We start from the raw sequence: 21,572 nt of genomic DNA on the forward strand, positions 1-21,572 counted from the left end.
TTAATGAAGATTCTAAGAACCAAGAAAATGCACACAAACAACATATTGTATAATCAGTTCTTTGAGGGAGGGGGTTGAAAATGAACAAAAATAAGAAAGTAATTGTTCTTTTAAATTCAAATCAGAAACTAGGTCCAAAAAGACTTGGACATACTATTCAGTTAATGTTGAGTGAAATTTCCTAATATTCTAATAAGAAAACAATAAATACCTGATTGGGGAAAAGGTTGCCATGTTGGTATGTTTTATCAACAGCATGGTGACGAACAGTAACTTTCGCAAAATCGTCATCCAAAAATATTCTTTCATTTCCTAAAGATCCACCAAACGCAACTCCCACTGGTTTGGGTTTAGCTTCATAAGCCCTACCGTGCGAATGACTGTAGACATAATTTTTCTCCCTTCCTGCCGATTCAGTATATTTCCTGTTAGTTTTAATCGTCTAAGCAAAAAATATCTATAAAGCAGAGAATGCCAAACAATCATCGAATAGACCCCCAAGTTACTTGGACTGACCTGAGGATAAGTATGCATGAAAGACTGGACTTAAAGCATACAGACTGCCAGAATTCCCATAATATATATCTTTATTTTCAAAGCCCGCATTTGTGAGCGCACCAATGATCCATGGCCTTGCGTTGCTCTTTTGCTCACATGCAGAAATAAGCATTAGTGTTGGACCATTGTAGCCCCCGACCCTTGACCAAAAGCGGTTAAGACCTTTGCCATCAACAGAGGATCTGCATGTAGTTTTGCAAGTGCGTATTACTAAGCTACATCTAAATCAGATAATGTAGTGGCGATGTAAATTCAGATGAGTATAACAATTACTGTGAGTTTGTCGGCATAGGGATTAAGTTCGGAAACATAGAAGACAGGCTATAGTATGCCATACGAGAAATTTAGCAGAGCAGAACAAACTGCTAGTAAACAAGTTAATAACATAAATGCAGCCAAGTCTGTAAGAGAGTGGACAAACTGGTAAAGTAGGTTTTCGTTCGTTTGATAATCTTCACTGGGAAAACAAGATTTTGACACCTCTTCATGTATAGCACCTCTCAAGGTGAGTGAGATGGCCCAGGCCCTTCCAGGAGTCAAAAGCCGAATTTTAGAAATTTCTGGAGAGGAGCTCTCATTAGCAAAAGAGCATGATGGCTCTGATTTCTCCTGCAATTGGTCAGTTTTAAGATTAGTGACATAAGCATAATACAAGATGCTTGTGAAGCTCCATTGATATCATCATCTTCGCAAAAATCAGTTTTACAAGAGACTCATCTTCATAAAATTGACAATTGAAAAGGAACTATTAACACCTATTGTTCTGGGGTAAATAGCATCTACCACAAATCAACAAAAACCCGAGACGTGCAAAGAACCCTGTTATTCATGCATGTTTATCAAGCTTAAAATGTAGTACCGTGTTTCACATCTCTTAGGTATAAATAGATATTGTCAATTTTGAGATGTAGATGCGGATCATCGTCCCCTGAAGTTCCTTTACTATAGGAATCAGAGGTCTACAAAAACTACTGCACCCAAACCTCAAAGTAGTTATGGTATATGAAGCATCCATTTTAGAACTTATTTGAAATACTCAAGACTCGAGTAACTGAAATTGTGTAACATCACACAAAACAATATGAAGAATGGAACAAAGTGTACCACCTCCGGGGCCGTGGGGTAACAGAGTCTTGCATGAACGAATTGCTGAAAGCAATCTGCGAGGTGTGGTACATTCTTCAATGCCCAAAGATGAATTTTCACAGCAGGAAGTTGAATATCTATCTTCGACACATTGGAGTCCCAAAAATCCAAACCAGCATCTCCTTCACTACACGCCTCAATAGCCGAGGATACCAAATGAGAGATATCTGGAATACTAAATTTCCCTTCACTCTGCCCTGCATTCCCTCTAAACATCCTAGAATCACAGGAGAAAATCCAACAGAGGCACAGAAGCATACGAACATCATGGGGCAACAACGCCCCACTAACTTTGCAATTATCATCAAATAGCTCAAACTGCAGATCGACTTGGAGCCCGGCCTTCGAACATGGCACGGAAAATACTCGAAACAAATTGTTTAACAATGTGGAAGCAACCGCCCTTCCGCAGATATTGGTGTAACCTCTCAAAAACTCTACCTCATTCACTCCATTTTTATCAGCCACAAAAAACAATTCAACTATTGCAGAACCTAGATGACTAAACAATAGGGGCAATTCCTTAAGCACCACATCTTTATCAGATTCCACATTCGCACAAGTCAAATCGAAACATTTCTGTGACGAAAAAGCGAACACGGTGTAAATAACCAACCATGATCAAAAGATCAAGATCAAGCTCAAGTAATAAATTTGGGAAAGCGAATTGCAATATAGAGCGTGATTGAATAAAAAATTAATCGGGTAAGTGGCAACCTAATTGAAGAAACCACATGATGATTATAAATTGAGGTTAATGTGTTGTTGAATTGAATTACCTGAAGAGAAGCGAGAGGAATTGATTGAGTTTGGAGATTAGAGAGAAGAGGAAATGATTTCTGGAGAGAAGGAAGGGCTCCAGTTGATGCAGCTAGTGATTGTACTTTGCGTAGCTCCGGTGATACTCCCTGCTCCATCGATGATGATTGCCCCATTTTTCTGCCTTCTTCCTGATTAACAAGAGCTTATATCTTCTGGAATAGTGAAATTTAAGTTTAACTGCCTTAACCGTCACCGTAATGATATCTTTTAAATACAAAAAGGAATTATATTAATTCCATAACATTATTATTAAATATATGTCACTCGGTGATGGTAGGATTCTTTTATTTTGTTGTTAGTGTTGGAGTAGGAGATCTGCTCCCATCAATTGCAGATCCACGGATTCGACACGGTGATAAGATCGTCATCGACATTCGAAGGTTGAGGCCTTTCGCTTGGAATAAATGATGGACGAATAATGGAAGTGAACTCCAAAAATCAAATTTAATTGAGTTTTCATCGACAATGGAATCCTCATGCACATCCAACTCCACCTAAATCCGTCATTGATGTGCATCGACATGCAGTTAGATATTCAATGCTTGTGGTTTTGACGTAGTGATATTTACTGAAAGTAAAATTTGGAACAAAATCTGGGAACTTTTCTGTTGATTTCAGACAACTTGGACAAATTTTATACTATTATATGATAATCCTACAACATAGTAACTTGAGTTCATCATCATCCTCTCTCCTCTGAATACAAATGGTTTCTTCATTCCTTACCGCAGCTCACTTCCAATGCCGCAGAGTTGAGCAGCTGCATTCCCTCCTCCCCCATCTGCTTCACCTCCGACGGCGACAGAATCCTTATGCATCTCACACACCCTACAAATTCCCTGCATCAACACACACCACCTCATATTACTATTAGCATTCCAATCACAATATATGTCTCATTTGAATAACATAAAAGTGTACTTACTCCCACGGATCATCTCCAACGAGGAGGACGTCGCTCTCAAAGTCCACGTACACGAGCTTCCATCCAGACCCGGGGTCGTTCAGCAGCCCCTCCAGCCCAAACATGCGTTCAATCTCCGACCGCAGTTGGTTGTAGGCTTTGAAGCTCGACACATCAATCGACCTCCCCACAGATCCCGCCTTTTGAATCTGTCATCGTCATGCAAGATCATCATTAAGACGAATGTTAAACGAAACGACTAGACGAATCAATGAAATGGCTGGATCTGGATCATCACCTTTGTGTACGTTCGAAATCTTGGAGTAACTTGCTGGAAGGAGTTCTGCTGCAGGAGATTGTTGTCATCAAAGTCCACATTGCTCGAAGATGCCCCACCCGAGTTGTCAGCATACTCCTGTATGGAGAAATTCTGGGAGTCAGCTAAGCTGGCCGACGTGATCTGGGACTGGACGTCCTGGGTTGAGCAGAAGCCCCCGACGATGTAATCTGAGGGGTTCGGAAAATCCATGTTCTTTAGGGCGGAGAAATCGTCCAAGATGGTACTCGAAACAGAAGGGTCGATCACTGTGCTCCCGCTGTTACTTCCATCAAGATTGAGGCAACTGTATATGTCACTTTGGTTGTGGTTATCATCTGACAAGTCTTTCAAAGCATTCGAACTATACTGGAGGTTCGACATGTCATGTTGAGTCAGCAGGACCGGAAGATTGGCTCCAGAGACGGCGCACTTGGGGTTGCTGAACTGACCGTCCCATAACTCTTGCCCGACTGAAGGCAGCATCGGGTAACCAACTTCAGATGACATGGGAGGCTGATCGGGTTTTTTGAACATGGACAAAGATCCTGTGTTTCTAAATGATCCAGTAGGAGACGGACACATCATAGGATACGGGCTAAAATCGACCTGGTTGGTATATTGAAGCAAACCATTGGCATTGGCATTAGTAGATTCTACTTGGGATGCATCGACCGGTTGATTTTGAAGACCATGCGTCTCCAGGCGCGATTGTGTTCCACACGAGCTCATTTGGAGAGGCACCGAGCCACCAATCTGGCTTGTGACCATGAAATCATTGTTGAAGCTTTGTGTATTCACCGGCTTACCCGACAGTTTTTCTTCAATGAGCTGCCCCTCCAACCGACACTGACCTGATTTATTAGCAGCGGGAACAGAGTCTAATTTCGACATTTCATGACCAGATCCCGGAGATGTTAGGTTCCCGGATATGTTAGGTTTTCCTGGTAGTGAGTTACTCTGGTTAGTTAAATATGGCTGGCTGGTGAAGCTCTGAGGATGAGTGTTGCCTTGCAGACAAACGTCCTGCGCCCCCATCATCTCGGGTTTTTGATTGATGGCCGGTTGCATTAGAGACTTGGGTTCTTGGAACGCAACATCTTTCATCTCTTGCATAGAATTAGGAGTCATCATACCATGAGGCTTTGCTAGCATCTTCAGTAACTGCTCTGACCACATGCTTGATACCGAGGGGCACTGAAACTCGCCATGTGGATTTCCGGGAACCCTGAGGAAAGGCTGATTCATCAAAGAATCCCACTCAGGTGGTGCTCCTGATACATGGAAAACAACGAATCAGCAAATACGAAAAGTTAACCAAAACAAGTTGATGTTAATAAAGCAAACGACCTATGAAGGCCGAGTGGAACGGGCGTTTGAGGTTTGCAGTTAGAGATGGAAATATAAAGAGGCTTTCAGGAGTCTCGATTTCCCAAGGGCTAACTCGATTCTGCTTATCACCGCATCCAGGCTCGTCCCACTCCACCTGTCGTTCGAAATGAGCATCACATTCAATCATAATGTACAAAAGATTTCGCTTTAAAGCAAGATTTCAAGTCTCTCATCAGTTTAACTACCTGAAGACTACGCCACTTCGAGTTGGGCCATCTTAACGGATCTATGTCGCTTATTCCTATAATTGTGCCCATGTATCTGTATACAGAGAGAGAAGCCAAACAACATAAAGCAAAGACTGAGGTGATGTCAATACAAAGCAGATCTGCATCGCCTGTTTACCTCCGTTTAGTGGATTCTTCGGTTTCAAACATAATGCCAAATCGCATACCAATAGTGAGCTGCGTACCATAAACTGATTTTCTATATTTAGGCATCGGAATGACAAATTCTGAGGGGCATGCCCTACAAAATGAGTTAAAGTTACAGGCAAGTGAGTTTTACATTCATTTTCCCATCTTCGATTTCTGAAAATACAATGGCATCACACTTGTGAAAAGGACCTATTATTCCACATACCTCGGATTGTAGAAGATTGTAAACGGGCTTCTATTAGCAGCAGCATGAGCAGCAGCAGCAAGGATTCCTATGTGCATGCTGTCAGCAGACAGAACGGAAGATGGCAGAGTCGTTTGCTGACGGTTGGCGCGCCTCACACCCAGTAACAGCTGTGATTTCTCATCTCTACAATTTAAGTATTGCAGGAAAAATATTTAGAATTCTCTGTTTCCACAAGCATTCTTATGAAAGAAAAGTAAATTTGAATTTGTTTTATCGTACCTGATAAACAGAACCGCATCACCTGCTCGAAGCCTCTTTGCTCCAACAAACATACTCCAGCCAGTTGTCAAAAGGTGCCGTTTTGGCTGCCCTACATAACAAGAACAAACACGGTTATACTTTTTATAGAGTGTTTCAGAAGTATATACCACAGCATGCTTACCCCGGTATATGTGGCGAAAAGTCCACGTGTTATCATGCAAATCCCGGACCACTAGTTCTTGAAATGGAGGTTGCATCGAGTAATCCTGAAATCAGTAAGCATAAAATGAATTGATAATATAATTTTTGAGATATAGAGAGACACATATAGAGCCAGCTAGACTAAAACCATACTAATTGAGGGAAAAGCTTTTCAGCCGCCCTCCTAGGAACGGAAAAACCGCCATGCGTGCTTGTATCACTAGCCGTCAAAGTTTTGCAGAAGAACTCTGTCGGATGTTTACTCGGTTTTAGTCCAAAATCAGGTATAGGGAATACATCCTTTTCCTGCCACAAGAAAAAAACACGCATCATCACAGTGACGAGAGGTGCACAATATGGAGAAAACACTATCTTCAGTTGCTAGACTTACAGAATTTACGCACTGCAGGCTCATCTGGGCGTAGATCTCATCGGTTTCTTTGTCTGCCTGTTGACACAGACATTTAAATTGATGCAATTAGTTGTTAACCAAAGCTGTAGAATAGTTTCCCTCTCGAAATACTTACATGGAGTGTAACGTTGTGAACTTGGCACAGCAACTGAGTGGGGAGATTCGGATAGTTTGGTATTTGTGTCGTTGCTGACCTATTTGTGGAGACGGCAACCTGTAGGCTCAGCTCAATCAGAACCAAATTGAGTAACATGACAAAGTGAATAGCATTCTATATAATGTCATTGATCCATTTCCTATCAATTCCTACCTTATTAACAAATCTCCGAAACGGATAACTATCTAAAGAGAGCACGGTATTCTACTTTCTATAACAGAAATAGCATTCATGCTTGGTTTCATCATCGGGTGACTATATTTCAAAGGCCAAATTCTGTGAAATCTGTTTGAGCTTGAAACATTTCGAACGGACAGAATGTAGTTGATAAATAGCTATCTAACTCGTCCACTGTTATCGATTTTAGTAGGAATTACTCCTTCCGCTCAAAGCTTAGACAGAAAAGAGCCCTAAATAAGCACACAAATAACACAGTATGATGATTGCACTAACTGTACAATTAGCTAAAAAAGGTTTCACTTCAAACAAATCAATTCCCCAGTACATTCCTTCCAAATATGGCTGATTTTCCAGTTGGTGTAAAATGCATGTATGCAGCGGAGAGGAATATGGCCAAGACAGACAAATATTGAGAGAATCTAGTGGTATGAGAGGAACCAATCAAAGAAGGCATGCTCTAAAAAATCCAAAACCAAGGAACAAAAAACACACTGCAAAAAAGTAATACTGAAAAATCTAAGTGGGGCTTCCTCGCCCCCTCGCCCTATCACCAACAACCCATCCACAGCTAAAAGGGAATTTTCTTTTTTATTAAAAAAGTCTCAAAAATATAAACACACACACACATACACACACAGCACGCGGATCAAAGCATGAGTGGTTGGACTATCAAGTGTTTCCTCTTCCCTTTTTCTCCCTTCTCATAAAGAAATTGACCTTTCAGTAGAAAAAATGGAGTTTTGAGATGGCAAATCGAAATGACAAAAAATAAAGGTTTCACCTTTCTCTTTCTCAATCAACATAGCACCAAAAAGATTCATTCTTTATCTCTCTAACATTCCTACACTGTTCTCGCTACATGTGATCTGAAGGCAAAGGGTGTGATTACTCTTAAGCTGCGCATAAACTTGCTTAAAATGGTTGGTTCTGTTTTGAGAGCTGAAGAAATGAGAAACAGAAATTTGCAGAGAAAATCAGACAACCTTTGCTTGCACCCATTAACTACTCAAAGTTGAGTCATTCTTTTTTAGTCCGTCCCAACAAAGTTGAATCATTTCCTTTTTTAATTAAAGACAAAACATCTAATCATTCTTATTTTATTCTATCATTTACTTTACTCTCTCTTATCTTTCCTACTTTTTTTCATCTCTCTTATTTATTTAATATAAATTCTTAATCTTCATGCCCAAAAGTTCTGTCTCAACTTTTATGGAACGGAGGGAGTATTTTTTAGTCTAAAAGACAGATGACACTCGTAATAAAGTTTTGTAGTAGTACTAACTAGGAATGTCGAAACGGATATCCGTGAGTATCCGCACCCGATTTTGCGGGTACCCGAACCCAAAAATTTGTATTTTTAATACCTGCATCCGACAGGTAAGGCATTTCGAGTAATTCCAATACCTGTGTCGGGTTTTCCACACTCGACATGCCTTATTTTATTTTTCTAAAATCTGATTTATACAATTGTGTTACTGTAAATATAATATAATACATACATGTATATTACTACCTCCGTTTCCCAAATTTTGACACAGTTTACTATTTCGGTCTGTTTTTCACACTTCACTTTTTACCATTTTTGGTAGTGGACCCCATATTCCACTAACTCTTCGTACTCACATGTTATTATAAAATTAATACTTTAAAAGTAGGACCCACATCCCACCAACTTTTTCAACTCACTTTTCATTACATTTCTTAAAACCCGTGTTAGGCCAAAGTGTGTCAAAATTTGGGGGACGGATGTAGTAATATAAAAGACTCTATTAATATATACTATGACCGTACGTGTATTGTAACATAAAATAAGCACTTATATATATGAATCATAGATGAGTGTGTAGAGTGTGGGTGGAAGTAGGGCTGGGAAAAAATACCGAAAAAATGATATATCGCTCGTATCGTATTGAAAAATATCAAAAAATTATTGAATTTTCGATATATCGTAATTTTCGATACGATACGATATCGTATCGTAAGTTTTCGATACGATAACGATATGAATTTCCTTATATCGCGATATATCGTTTTATATCGAAAATACGATATATATCGAAAATTTTCGATATATCGATATTTTCGATATATATCGATATTTTATTTTCGATATATATCGATATTTAACAATATATCGAATTTCGGTACGATATATCGAAATATCGATACGATAACGATATGAAATTTTTTTATATCGAAAGTTTGATATATCGATATATCGAAACTTTCGATACGATAACGATATGAAATTCTTTCATATCGATACTTTCGATACGATACACGATACGACGTTTTCGATACGATATATCGTATCGACCCACCCCTAGGTGGAAGGTGTCAAGGTAAGAAGAATAAGATTGGAAAAATTTTCGCTCACCGAGGGTACTGGCGGCATCGGGTAGAAGGTGCCAAGGTGGAAAGAAATACTACTACGAAAAGAGAAGAGAGGGATTATTAAAGAATAAACTCTATATCAAAACTGCTAACACTTAACTAAATAAAAATTAAACTTAAAAAAAAAGAAGCATAAACCTAAAAATATAAGGATTAACAGTCTATCTGGTATACACGATACCCATAGAACCTATTTTTACAATACCTAAACCGGCCCTGTTTTCCACCATCATTGGGTAACGGGTACCCGATACCTGCCGGGTATTGGTCGTGATTGGAATTACTCGTTACCCGCTGTCTGTTTCGACACCCCTAGTACTAATTTTTTTTTATCATACTTTATTTTATTTTATATTCCATATTACAAGAAATCAAATAATATCTAATCACCAACTAAGTGAGATCCTTTCAATAAATACATTATTTAACTTTTACTAAAAAAATGTGTCATCCCAATATTTACATTATTTTTTGAACTGAAGGAATATACTAGTAGTAAGTAAGGAGTACATCACAACTTTCTTCAATAATAGAGTAACCTTCTCTCAAAAACAATCCTAATCGATGAAGGAAATTAAAGGACCGTACGGACGGGTGTGTGTAAGTGTGTTCATTTAATTCATTTGTTATTTGTATACCTAAAGATGCGCTGATATGTTAACTTTTAAAATATCTGAGTATTACTTGAGTGTTTAGGGAGAAGAAATTAATTCATTAGTGGAAAACAGACGAAATTGCGAACACATTTTTACCAACATTTGATTGCCTTATTTTTCTAAATTTTTCAGACAAAAAGTCAAACAAACAGAATGGTGATTCTTAATCGGAACCTAGCTATTGAATGTGGAAAGTTTTAATGCTATACTGCAAACAAGAAAATGAGGCTCATATGAAATGATCCAAAAATCAATTAATCAAGGAGGAATCTAAATTGGAGATTTGACAACACAAAGGGATAATTTAAATAGATCTTAAATAGTCGATAATGGTCGAAAGTTGAAACTTGATACTAATATTTGGTCAAAGAGTTAAAAGCCTAAAATATAGCAAATTTTAAATTTTGAATAGAAATGACCATCAAAATCCAAGTAGTTTGATTTGGCTCGGTTTGATTTACCGTATGTGTGGACGGATCAGATCCGCTTGCATGGACTCGGTTAGATTGAACATGCCCCGGTCGAATGTTTTAAACATTAATCACTTTTATTTGCAACAAAAAAATTTGATAACAAAGTTATTTATAACAACAATCATTTTCTTTATTGTTAGCTTTACTTTTATAAAATATAATTCATTACCTGGCTCATTAGATTAGTAGTAGTAGTATATATGCCAAATTCGGGTCATTTTTGGGATAGGAACAAGTTAAGAAATTATTTGGCTTTATAAAGAAAACTAAATGAAGAAAGTTTGTGATATGTGTGACCCAGTTTTAATTTTATAGTAGTATTAGTTTTATAATGAATTGTGAATGTAAAAAGTTTGTGAAATATGTAGTGCACATATTAAAAGTAAAAAAGTATTGTAAATCATTCTTTAAATTATGGATAAATCCAAAATAATGAAATGATTTTTTAAATAATAGACAAGGGAAGTACTCCATCCGTTCGTGAAATGTTGTCCAGTTTTGCCAGTTGGTCGTCCGTGAAATGGTGTCCACTTTGTTTTTGTTTTTTTTGGTAAATGGACCTCACTTTCCACTAACTCTTTATTATAACTTTTTATTAAATTTTTAACTTTTTATTAATAAAATTAATATACATATATATATGTGTGGGGGGGGGGGGGTGCACTAGGGTGCCACTATAGTTAAAATAACATCATACCACCAATATAGTCCGTTAGATCTCATTTATGGACGCCTAGGATTAAGTTTCGTGAAAAAACACGGGTTTGCAGTCTACTGTATTAGATATTACAGTCTACTGTATTAGATATTGCAGTCGTGGTAAACTGCAATATTGTTGTGGTAAGACTGCAATATTCGATGAACAACACTGCAATCTGGTAATGTAAAATTAGAAATTTCTTATTTTACCCCTCCGTGTTTTTACACGTGACAGCATGACAAGCACATGATTTTCAGATCCAATAGCCTAAAATGGTGGTATGGTATTACAATAAAGAGGATTGTCATCTTAGTACATTCCCCTATATATATATATATATATATATGAGACTTTTATTCCTCTAAGGATAGAGGGAGTGCTAAATTGCTAATCTATATCACTCATCCAAGTCTTTGAGAAAATGTTGATTGGGGAAACATGTGTAGAACCAAGATGCAAAGCGCAGTATAAACCTTGTTTCACAAAAAGGGCAAATGCTTTTGCATGAATTAATCCATCGACGTTGGCCGCAATTTAGCGTGGGGTCCACATCCCATTGTGCGCGTGCAAGTGCATACCGATCCGGCGTCGGTATCGCTATTTACGAGGATGTTGGAACTTACTCCTCTCTGGAATTTGTTCTACTGTATACTCACTTATTTCCAACACCGTACACTGCTACCCTCGTGTCGCACATGTATTGGTGGACGCTGCTTGAGCTTGTGATGCTACATTTCATCTTTTCCTCTTACGTACCTAACTTCAAATGCCTACATTGCATAATTCTTTTTATTACTATTACAATTATAAATTGTATACAAAATGATGTATGCAATTCATTAGTAAAAAAAATACTTATAAATACTAAATCGATTATAAAAAAAAACAATCCTAAAAAATGATTAAGAACGTAAAAGTTAAATATATGAAATATATTCCCTCCGTCCTGGATAATTCGGGTCACTTTGACCGGGCATGGGTTTTAAAAATTGTAATAAAAAGTGGGTTGAAAAAGTTAGTGGAATGTGAGTCCTATCTTTGTATATTAGTTTTATAATAAAATGTGAGTAGGAATGAGTTAGTGGAATACCCACTTCTAAAAATAGTAAAAGTAAAATGAGACAAATTATGTGGGACGGACCGAAATAGAAAACTGGGATGAAATATCCGGGACAAATGGAGTAACAAATTAAAAGAAATCCTAATAAAGGAAAAAGGATTCTAACATGGCGGCAAGAAACAGACGTATACTAAAATTGGAATCTGAGAAGAAATAAAAGTGATTAATATGTGTAGCTAGCATATGAAATCTCTAGCGATAATATGTCAATCATACTAGTATGTATTATTTGCTGCAAAGATGAAATATAGTACTACTAGTATTAGATTTGTTTTCAAAATAAAAAAATAAAAATTTATTATTATCTTAATAAAGAAATGGTAAATTATCTATGTATGATTACTAGTACAAAATTCACTATCAATAAAACAATAAAAAGTAGAAAATTAATAACATAGTAATCTCTATTTTGGTAAACCACAATATCTCTAAATCTCTACCCATTTAGTTTTTAATTTGGCCAGTAGGTTTATAAATTATTGTATCATGCAAACTATGTCTAGTTAAGAAATAGTACTTCAAACTAAAGTGTAGAATTCAATTTAAAGTGTATCAGTGCGAAAAAAATTTCATCAAATAAACGGATTTGTACTAATTATAAACAAGTACGTTAGTATATGAAAAGTAGTGCATGTCGAAACGTCAAACTTGTATGAATTGTCATTACTGTGGTTGGACTTTTTATATTTATGTGCAAAATTGCAAACATAATAAAACAAGGTTGAAAAACAAAGAGAGGAACCTGCCTTCAATAAATTATCATCTTGGTCAGAGAATCAATATTAAATATTATGCGTGTGTTTTTAAATTTGTCTGTAAAATCTGACTCATGTGAATGTCAGTTTCATGTCCACATTTGGTGTATTAATGAAAAAAAATAAACTTTCATACGGATTAAAAAATTTTGTAGATCTTTATTTTCTTTCCGAATAATAATATTGAATGAATGATGATCAGTTTAATAACTACACTAATGAGAAAAAAGTATAAGGAAAAAGGAATCTTTGCAGTACAAAAGTAAGATATAAATCAAACCTAAAAAGAAAATTGATGAAGTTTTAAGAAACATATTTAATTAGTAGTACGTGAATTAGTATAAAGTCAATCCAATTTCATCCAACCGTTTTCCACTGACACCGTATAATTTTGACCATTAACATTGTGGGAATGAGAGTGATCAATTGCTAACTAATCATTTAATTGCTAACTACAACTAATTTAAGGGTATAGGATTTTAGAAAATGCGTGGTCTACAATTTGTCATGTGTAATTTTCGTTTTTATTAATAAAATAAAAAAAGATAAAAAAATAAACTTCAAACTAGGTTTTTGGATGAAAATGTCAATATAGTTTTTCGAAAATATTAACACAATGCTTTGAGAATGTAAACACAATGCTTTAAGAATATTAACTCATTGCATATATTGACATTCTACATGTGATTATATCGACATATTTTATATAATATGTTGACATTTCTACCTTATATGGAAAATTTAAAATTTTTTGAAATTTTTTCAAATTTTGACGTCGGAACATATGTATGTATGATATCGTTTGAATACTTATAAAATTATCTTTAATTTGATATATGTTATATGAATTTATAACGTTTTTGGGATTTCTTTTAAAAGTTAGTTATAACTAAACATGTAGTTAATTGATATTAATACCCCTATTTTGACATTTTTTGGAAATAATCATATGGCCTTATTGGCGTTTTTAAGTTGATCGTATTGGCGTTTAGGGATTAATGATCTAAGCCCTTAATTTGAATATCTAATGACTATTATTTAGTTGTAGTTAGCAATTACGTTATGAGTTAGCAATATAACACTCCCCTAACATCATGAGATAAAGGAAGTAAACCATTTTATAACACCAATTACATATTGAGGGTGCGTTATATTGCTAACTCGTCAATATAGTGTAATAAAAATGTCAATACGGTGACATCAAAATGTTAACACATAATATCAACACATTATATTGAAGTTTAACAAAATTATGTGTTGACATTTTAATGTCATCGTATTGACATTTTTAATACATTGTGTTGATGAGTTAGCAAGTTAGCAACTTAAGAAAGTTAGCAATTGATCACACCCCTTACATATTGTGTTACAATAGCACAATAATTATACCACTCCTACCGTCCCTTAAAATTTGGCACCATTTGATTTGACACCAGTTTTAATAAATATAATAGAAGGTGGGTTAAAAAAGTTAGTGACATGTGTATCTTACTTTTATATAGTAATAGTTTTAAAATAAAAAGTGATTAGTGAGAATGAGTTAGTGGAATGTAGGGTTTATTACGAAAAATGGTAAAAGTGACAAATTTTTAAGGACGGAAGAAAAAAAAATAACTGACAAATTTTTAGGAACGAAAAGAATAGTATATATTGCAATCATTTCATTCAATTGGATATTTTTGCTACGTTATAAAAGTCATATTCAAACTATAAAGTGAATCCAATTTTGTATACGATAGTAGCTTTTTAAAAGATTGTCAATAAGGATTTCTTATTTATTTTCGTAATGACTCAGATCCTTGATTTATTGGATGATTATTAATTAAATTGTGTTTCAACATTGAGTCTAATTCATAGTCTATACAAATCTCAACCATGAACATAAAATTGGAGATATTGACACTAAGTAGTACTAATTTTTTAAAATTTTAAATTTTTTCATGAACTTTGAACTTAAATACTTCCTCCGTTCTTAATCCGTCCTTGACTAAGAGTCACACTTTGATCGGGCATGGGTTTTAAGAAATGTGAAGAAAAGTTGGTTGAAAAAGTTAGTGGAATATGTGATCTATTTTTTTATATTGGTTTTATAATCAAATGTGAGTGATTTGAGTTAGTGGAATGTGAGACCTACTTACTATTTATGGTAAAAATAAAGTGTGACTCTTAATTGGGGACGAACCAAAATCGAAAAGTGTGACTCTTAATCGGGGACGGAGGGAGTAGTTGTTAAATTTTTTCCACCATCGACAAAATTCGACTATATTTAATTTATTATTACTATCACATAAGATATGATTACCACTGAAAAATGATAGTGGTGTGGTTACAAAGTCCCTAGAAATCAGATATGATTATCCATCTCATTTTAATGTAGTAAGAATTTATTGCCGGTAGAAAAAAAACAAATTTTTAAAAGAGGGAACATCTTTTTAGGTCCACTAACTTTGACAAAGTATCATTTTAGGTCCGTGAACTTTAAAAATATCATTTTAGGTCCGTCAACCATAAGTTAATATCATTTGAGGCGTTTTGAACTTTTTCTGGACAAAAATGCCCTAAAGGCCTTCAAATGGCAATTTGGACAATTCTTTCGCCACTCATTTTGCGTCAGAGACCTATACTCCAACAATTTTTAACGACAAATTTTTATATTTAGATTCAATTTGGATAGTAATTATTCTCCATTCTGAAATTCATATAAGTAATACTGCAAATGACAATCCAAATTAATAACTATCTAATTTCAAAACAAATAAACTAAATATAATTCACAAATCACCTAAAGTGAGTTCTTAAAATGTAGTTTATATTGAAAAATAAAATAAAGTATCAAGTCCCAATTCACTATCCCTAAATAATTGGTCATCTAATAATTGAAAATTTAACACATACGTAGTATTATCTTTTAAAACAATACAAAGTCTCATGATTATGAGCTAATGCTTTTGTTGTCCTACACCGATTATAATATTCCAAATTATTGGAAAAGCATAATCAAATAATTAAAATTAGTGGTGAGATTAATCATTAATTGGGTTTTCTGTGAGTAAAAGATCACTAACAATTATAAGCAATCAAATATAGCATGTTTTGACCCCATTGACCTTGGCATGAAAATTATTTATTCAATCAAACATTAGAAAATTTATAAATACTAATTATACTTAACTAAAATCTTATTAACTTCCCTAATTTCAATAATTGGGATGTAAATGTCCGCATCAATATTTTTATGAACAATCAAATGATCTAGATAAATTTGGGAAAAAAAAGAAAAGAAACCATAATAAGTTGGGAAGAAATAAAGGAAAAACAACATATAAAAAGTGGGACCCAATTATACAAGCATGTTAATAATAGAAAGTGAAAGAAGCAGAAATAGGCGTGGCGAAAGAGGGGAACACCGCAGCAGAGTTCAATGTAGGGTTGTAAGGAGACACATTCATATATGTATGAGACTCCATCTTGTCTATTTCTATTTTGTGGGCCGATTTTTTTGGCTTTTTTCATAGAATATATAGAAATATGCAAAAGGGCTTTGTCTTTCGAAAAATTTCCCACTCTCCCACTATGAGGTATAGTTAATTAATGATTAATTGATTTGATGGTGTGTTAGTACTTAATAGTGGAATCATTGATATGCTCCTAATTTAACGGGACATAGTGTTAAATCTAATGCTAGATCAACTAATTAGGTTTGTTGGATAGTTGAGGTAGTAATGGTCAAGATATTGGTTCTTTTGTGAATAACTATACCAAATTAAAATACAAGTTCACTATGACCTTTTAGATTCACGAATATACATTTCTTTTAAGAGTGAACTACAAAATTGACCCCTATGTATGACAAGTCGAACGTTTGAGGTACCCATATTTAAAAAAATGCATTGTAAGCCTCGGCACTCGGAACGTTTGAGGTACCCACATATATATTGGTCTAAAATAAATTCCTATATGAAGGAGGGAATTACAAGTGATATCAAAAGGGCTCGAACTCGGCACTTCATACAATAATGTCCAAGCTCATTGCTCAGGGGGACAAAGACTCTGAACTACTCACTCGAAAAAGTTAGGTGTGTTTAGTTTGCATCAAAATTAATGCATCCTAGATCAAAGACATAGTACTACTACCTTCATCCCTCAAATATTTTCCCACTTTGATCCGATACGGATTTTAAGAAATGTAATGGAAAATGAGTTGGAAAAGTTAGTGGATTGTTGGTCCTACTTTTATATATTAGTTTTATAATAAAATGTGAGTAAAAATGAGTTAGTGGAATATGAGGTCCACTGCTAAAAATGGTAAAAAGTGAAATGGAACAAACTTTAGGAGATGGACGGAAATGGAAAAATAAGACAAACTTTCAGAGACGGAGGTAGTAACATTTTGTTTGTTTTGATTCAATAAGAACATCCAAAGCATCGTGTGAGATATTATAGTTCAAATAAAACCAATTTAATATCGGTTAGCACATTACCATTAACAGAATTACTTTAGGTTGCTATCAATCATGTGTCATGCATTCTTTATACCAAATTTATTTACTTTATGGAGTAATACCGTGGTAGAATTTTTAGCCACTTTATTATTCATACATTTTAGGTAGCAACTTTCACAATAGGTATAATGAGACGTTTGGTGGAGTTGTATTGGCATATGATCCGAGTATACGTTCTAATTTGGCAAAGATTGTGCCTGGAACTTTTCCATGTTTTGGTGTGCAATTGAAGGCAAAGCTATTGCTTTTCAATCCGAAACCCGATATGGTTTTAGGTAATTTACTGACTCGTTGTGTACCGAAGAAGTTTAAGTGATGATTTAAGTTATTTGAGACTCTTTCTTGCTCTGTTTCAGAGGGGGAGGTTGTTAAGCTTACTCCCAATTCGATACATGCTGTGGTTCTTGGTTTCTCGTCTGCTGTAATAGCAGATGACGACATTCGTGATGAGTTCAAGCATAAAGTTGTAAGTGAAATGATGCTGCAGTACTGCTACAAAGAGGAACAAAGGTGATAGGAAATTAGAGAAGGATACATTGACGACCTATGTGGAAACATCTGTGAAATCTGATGAGCAGATTGAGAAACCAAAGAAAAAAAGAAGACAACATACTTGAAGTTTAATGGAAAGACAGACATGCATGATTCAAATACTTAGATACGTAAGTATTTCTTTGTCTGGTAACTTGTGACCTTTATATTATGTTGTTCTGTTCCAGTCCTTGTGATCTGATCCTTGGATAAATGTTCTTCAGTTTTGTCCATTCTTAACTTAATTCGGCTTGTTATCACCATTTTACAAATGATTCTTAACAATGTTGAATGTACTCATAATTGGTTTGAGTGTGATGCCACTTATCCAGAATGTTCAGTTGCTCGGTCATGGCTTCTCATAATCTGAATTTAGTTTGTCTATGAGATGATGTTCCAAACATTCTTGAATTTATTTATTTTCTACATCAAGAATAGGGGGTCTCTTTTTTTTAGAGTTAGATTCATCTTTCTATGATATGCAGTTTAAAACTACACTACCTTAATCATAATCCGGAAGAGATAACGTCATCTTTCCTCTGATATGCAGTTTCAAATTACTGTGTAGCCTTAAATAGTCTCTTGCAGGGCACCTACGGCCCATCTGGTTTTCAACATCTTGATTGCTAAACCTCATCTTAAAGTTTTTTTTCCTTTTATCTTAACCACACACATATATGCTACAAAACAGGTTTTGATGAGATAAAAGCATCCCAATGGACGTCCTTGCTGCCATATAATTTTCTGAATGAAGACAAGTGATCATCATACCGGGTTTTGGTGCTGGCAACTATACCGGGTTTGATCATCGTATATCTATCCTTGGGTCCAATGTAGATTCTTTCATCTTTCCATAAGCAAAGTAGACCTTTGTCAATCAATGTCAGCTGCAGCATTGCTAAGCTACTAAGATTACGTTTTTGGCATTTATGGTGCATCATATATTAGATCAAAGGTCTTTTGATTTTTCAATTGATTGTGTAATTTGTAATTGCAGTTTTAAGAGAATTGTGCAAAATGTAATACCATTACTGCTTGTCACATACGAAATCCGAAATGAATATCCACTTTCCTCTGTAACCAACAGCATAAGCCCTGAATAGTTACTGGCTTATATCCTTGTTAGCATAATCTTTGCATTTCTTTGTACTAGGTAGGGCACATGAGGGCTTGATTTTTTTCGAGATGTAATGTACTAATGTTTATAACCATTTGTTCGATTTCTATTTGGAAATGATTTTGTAGATCAGGTATGACTACTTCTCTTTTGCTTTTGCTGAAGAATCCTTTTCAAATCCAGCTATTTTGGGGCCACTACATCTAGTGGATTTAGCAGTTAGTGATTGATTGGGAATATGTGAGGCTACATTGTATGCATATTGCACAAAATCTTTGATCATTAGGTGATGCAAGTGTAGCCTAGCTCCTTTATGGGACAGATTCTTGTTATTTATTCAATTACAGCAATGAGCTATGATTTGGTTATGATTGGAATGTCATGTTTATTTGAGCATAAACTTGTATGTGAGAAGTTGTGATAGCTTAACCACAAATCTGAGTAGGATCTTGATTCTTGATCAATATAATATTGTTCATTTTATTGTCATAAAATGTGTGCAGTAGTTTGGGTCGAATATTTGTTTGGTTTACCACCATTACGAATTATAGCTTTAACCTACTTGTATTACTATATCCATTTTTGTAATGGTTTTGTAATCTAATCGGTAACTTTCTCCCATAATCAAATACTCCTACTACCAAACATTTTAATATTTTTGTTGTAATTTGTGTAAATTTGAATGTTGCGCACACTTAGCACATAGAGATTATTTATCATTGAAGCATGGTGAAATGGTAAGTTTGGCATCAAATTACATTGAACTCTGCAGTGGGAATTTTGGATACTTGTTTGAGAGTTCATTTATACTCAACATATATGGTGTATATTATACTTTATATGAAATAATTACTTTAATCAATTCTATATACATTTTGTATTTAGTGATTCTTGTGCTCACATAGATTCAGTACTTCCTAGTAAACATGGACAAAAAAATACTATATTGTGGTATCAGTATCATTGAGGCAGGATAGTAGCATAACTAAAGGCAAGTAATAATATCATTGTGGTAACTATATGTCTATATGTATTTGCATGAATCTCACAATCATTGTTTCCATCTCTATAAGTAAGATTATCCCAATAATTTGTCTCAACCAGAGGCAATCATCATATCATAATCTAAAAATAAAACAACACTAATCAGTAATCATAATTAAGGCGTCAACGTCATAACCGCCATTATCATTTCACACTGCTCATACTTTATGAAAATTAATGTTTTATAATGGCACTTTAAGATCACTGTGCCGCCTCATTATCACCAACAGGATATCATCACTGGATATATATATACATATATTTACGCAAAAAAATTAAAAAACTTGAGGTTAATTAGCTTAATTATTTAGAGTGATGATTCGTCTTATTCGATCCTTGCAATATATATGTCCTTTCAAAACATGAAGAGTTAATTTTCTACTCGTTAGAAATAAGATAAATAATGAATCGATTATTAACATTGGATATAGAATAACTTTAAAATATTGGGTTAACTATCCAATATTTTGATATACCTACAACTTAGCAAAGACATTAGTGACTAGACCACTTGTATTTCACGTGTAGATTTCGATAATGGTGAATTCAACAATTGGTCTAATGTTTGTCATTGATATTGATTGGTGTGATTACTTCATTAAAGAAAAATATAATACTCATTCCATTCTATTATTAGTGTTGGAACATTTATTTTGGATACAGAAATTAAGAAAAAAAATGTTTAGCTAGTGAGTTAAGTGGAGTGGAAAAAAGTATATGAGAAAATAAAATAGACAAACAATAAGATAAAAATAAGAAAGAGAATAAAGTATGACAAAATAAAATAGACAAACAATTAGATAAAAATAAGAAAGAGGATAAAGCATGAGAAAATAAGTAAAAGAAAATAAAATGACCCAATTAATCAACCAAAAAGAAATAGTATATGACCCAACAATGGGAAGAAAAGGTAGAGGGCAAAAACGTGTGCATGCAAGTGATATTAGTGATTAGTGGGTGGTATGGGATTGATTGGGAGCCCAGCTGCATGTAAAGTGATGGTAACCCAAAAATTGTACGGATTTATCGGGAACGAATATAATTCTCTGAGATAGTTTGGTGGGAATGATAAAGGTATTAATTGATAATATATTTTATTTTAATAGTAGTAGGAGTATGTTATTTACATAAATAACGTGATCCACACTTAGTTACCAAAGAGGATGATTATTGTGGCACTTCAAAATTTGAGTTATTACATAATTCATCGAAACAAAAATTGATCTCAATGTAAACATGCTAAATCTTAACTATGAAATTTGTTAATCTAAATTAACCAAAAACATGATAGATCATTATTAATCAATTTTAGATCATTTTACAAAATTCGATTTGAGGTCATTTTTAAAATGACCTAAAAATTACTC

The 21,572-nt window shown here is 34.6% G+C and overlaps 3 protein-coding genes and 1 long non-coding RNA gene across 4 annotated transcripts; 2 read left to right on the top strand and 2 right to left on the bottom strand.

The window, feature by feature from the left end:
• Positions 1-42: 42 nt before the first annotated feature.
• LOC125220044 lies at positions 43-2,676 on the bottom strand. The gene is made up of 5 exons (XM_048122159.1): positions 2,484-2,676; positions 1,666-2,283; positions 980-1,167; positions 517-740; positions 43-405 (listed from the first exon to the last, which is right to left on the bottom strand). The coding sequence occupies exons 1-5, from the start codon at positions 2,637-2,639 to the stop codon at positions 182-184; spliced, it is 1,410 nt and encodes a 469-aa protein (XP_047978116.1). The 5' UTR covers positions 2,640-2,676; the 3' UTR covers positions 43-181.
• A 414-nt stretch (positions 2,677-3,090) lies between these two features.
• Positions 3,091-6,795, bottom strand: LOC125217728 (auxin response factor 5-like). The gene is made up of 12 exons (XM_048119251.1): positions 6,692-6,795; positions 6,556-6,612; positions 6,318-6,470; positions 6,145-6,229; positions 5,982-6,072; positions 5,721-5,885; positions 5,484-5,606; positions 5,324-5,399; positions 5,097-5,232; positions 3,729-5,020; positions 3,452-3,639; positions 3,091-3,365 (listed from the first exon to the last, which is right to left on the bottom strand). Exons 2-12 carry the CDS (start codon positions 6,577-6,579, stop codon positions 3,242-3,244), a joined length of 2,457 nt encoding a protein of 818 aa, XP_047975208.1. The 5' UTR covers positions 6,580-6,612; positions 6,692-6,795; the 3' UTR covers positions 3,091-3,241.
• Positions 6,796-17,027: 10,232 nt separating this feature from the next.
• On the top strand, positions 17,028-17,988 carry LOC125220512 (the record flags this gene model as incomplete). The annotated part of the gene is made up of 3 exons (XM_048122675.1): positions 17,028-17,082; positions 17,618-17,788; positions 17,870-17,988. Coding segments are annotated over exons 1-3 (345 nt in total), but the record flags the coding sequence as incomplete, so codon positions are not given.
• A 2-nt stretch (positions 17,989-17,990) lies between these two features.
• Positions 17,991-19,288, top strand: LOC125223757. Its single transcript, XR_007176771.1, has 2 exons — positions 17,991-18,175; positions 18,736-19,288. It is a non-coding gene; the product is annotated as an uncharacterized LOC125223757 (long non-coding RNA).
• The last annotated feature ends 2,284 nt before the right edge of the window (positions 19,289-21,572 follow it).

The sequence above is a fragment of the Salvia hispanica genome, chromosome 4 (genome assembly GCF_023119035.1).
Source record: "Salvia hispanica cultivar TCC Black 2014 chromosome 4, UniMelb_Shisp_WGS_1.0, whole genome shotgun sequence".
NCBI classification, from domain to species: domain Eukaryota; kingdom Viridiplantae; phylum Streptophyta; class Magnoliopsida; order Lamiales; family Lamiaceae; genus Salvia; species Salvia hispanica.

What these genes read in the sequence shown, in the direction of transcription:
- LOC125220044 (XM_048122159.1), bottom strand. Translation starts at nt 2,639, where the DNA reads ATGGGGCAATCATCATCGATGGAGCAGGGAGTATCACCGGAGCTACGC. An exon ending in TTCCTCTCGCTTCTCTTCAG is followed by an intron (nt 2,284 to 2,483) that starts GTAATTCAATTC and finishes TTTTCGTCACAG; the next exon opens with AAATGTTTCGATTTGACTTG. An exon ending in AACGAAAACCTACTTTACCA is followed by an intron (nt 741 to 979) that starts GTTTGTCCACTC and finishes AACTACATGCAG; the next exon opens with ATCCTCTGTTGATGGCAAAG.
- LOC125217728 (XM_048119251.1), bottom strand. Translation starts at nt 6,579, where the DNA reads ATGAGCCTGCAGTGCGTAAATTCT. An exon ending in GCCTGCAGTGCGTAAATTCT is followed by an intron (nt 6,471 to 6,555) that starts GTAAGTCTAGCA and finishes TTCTTGTGGCAG; the next exon opens with GAAAAGGATGTATTCCCTAT. An exon ending in TTTTCGCCACATATACCGGG is followed by an intron (nt 6,073 to 6,144) that starts GTAAGCATGCTG and finishes CTTGTTATGTAG; the next exon opens with GGCAGCCAAAACGGCACCTT.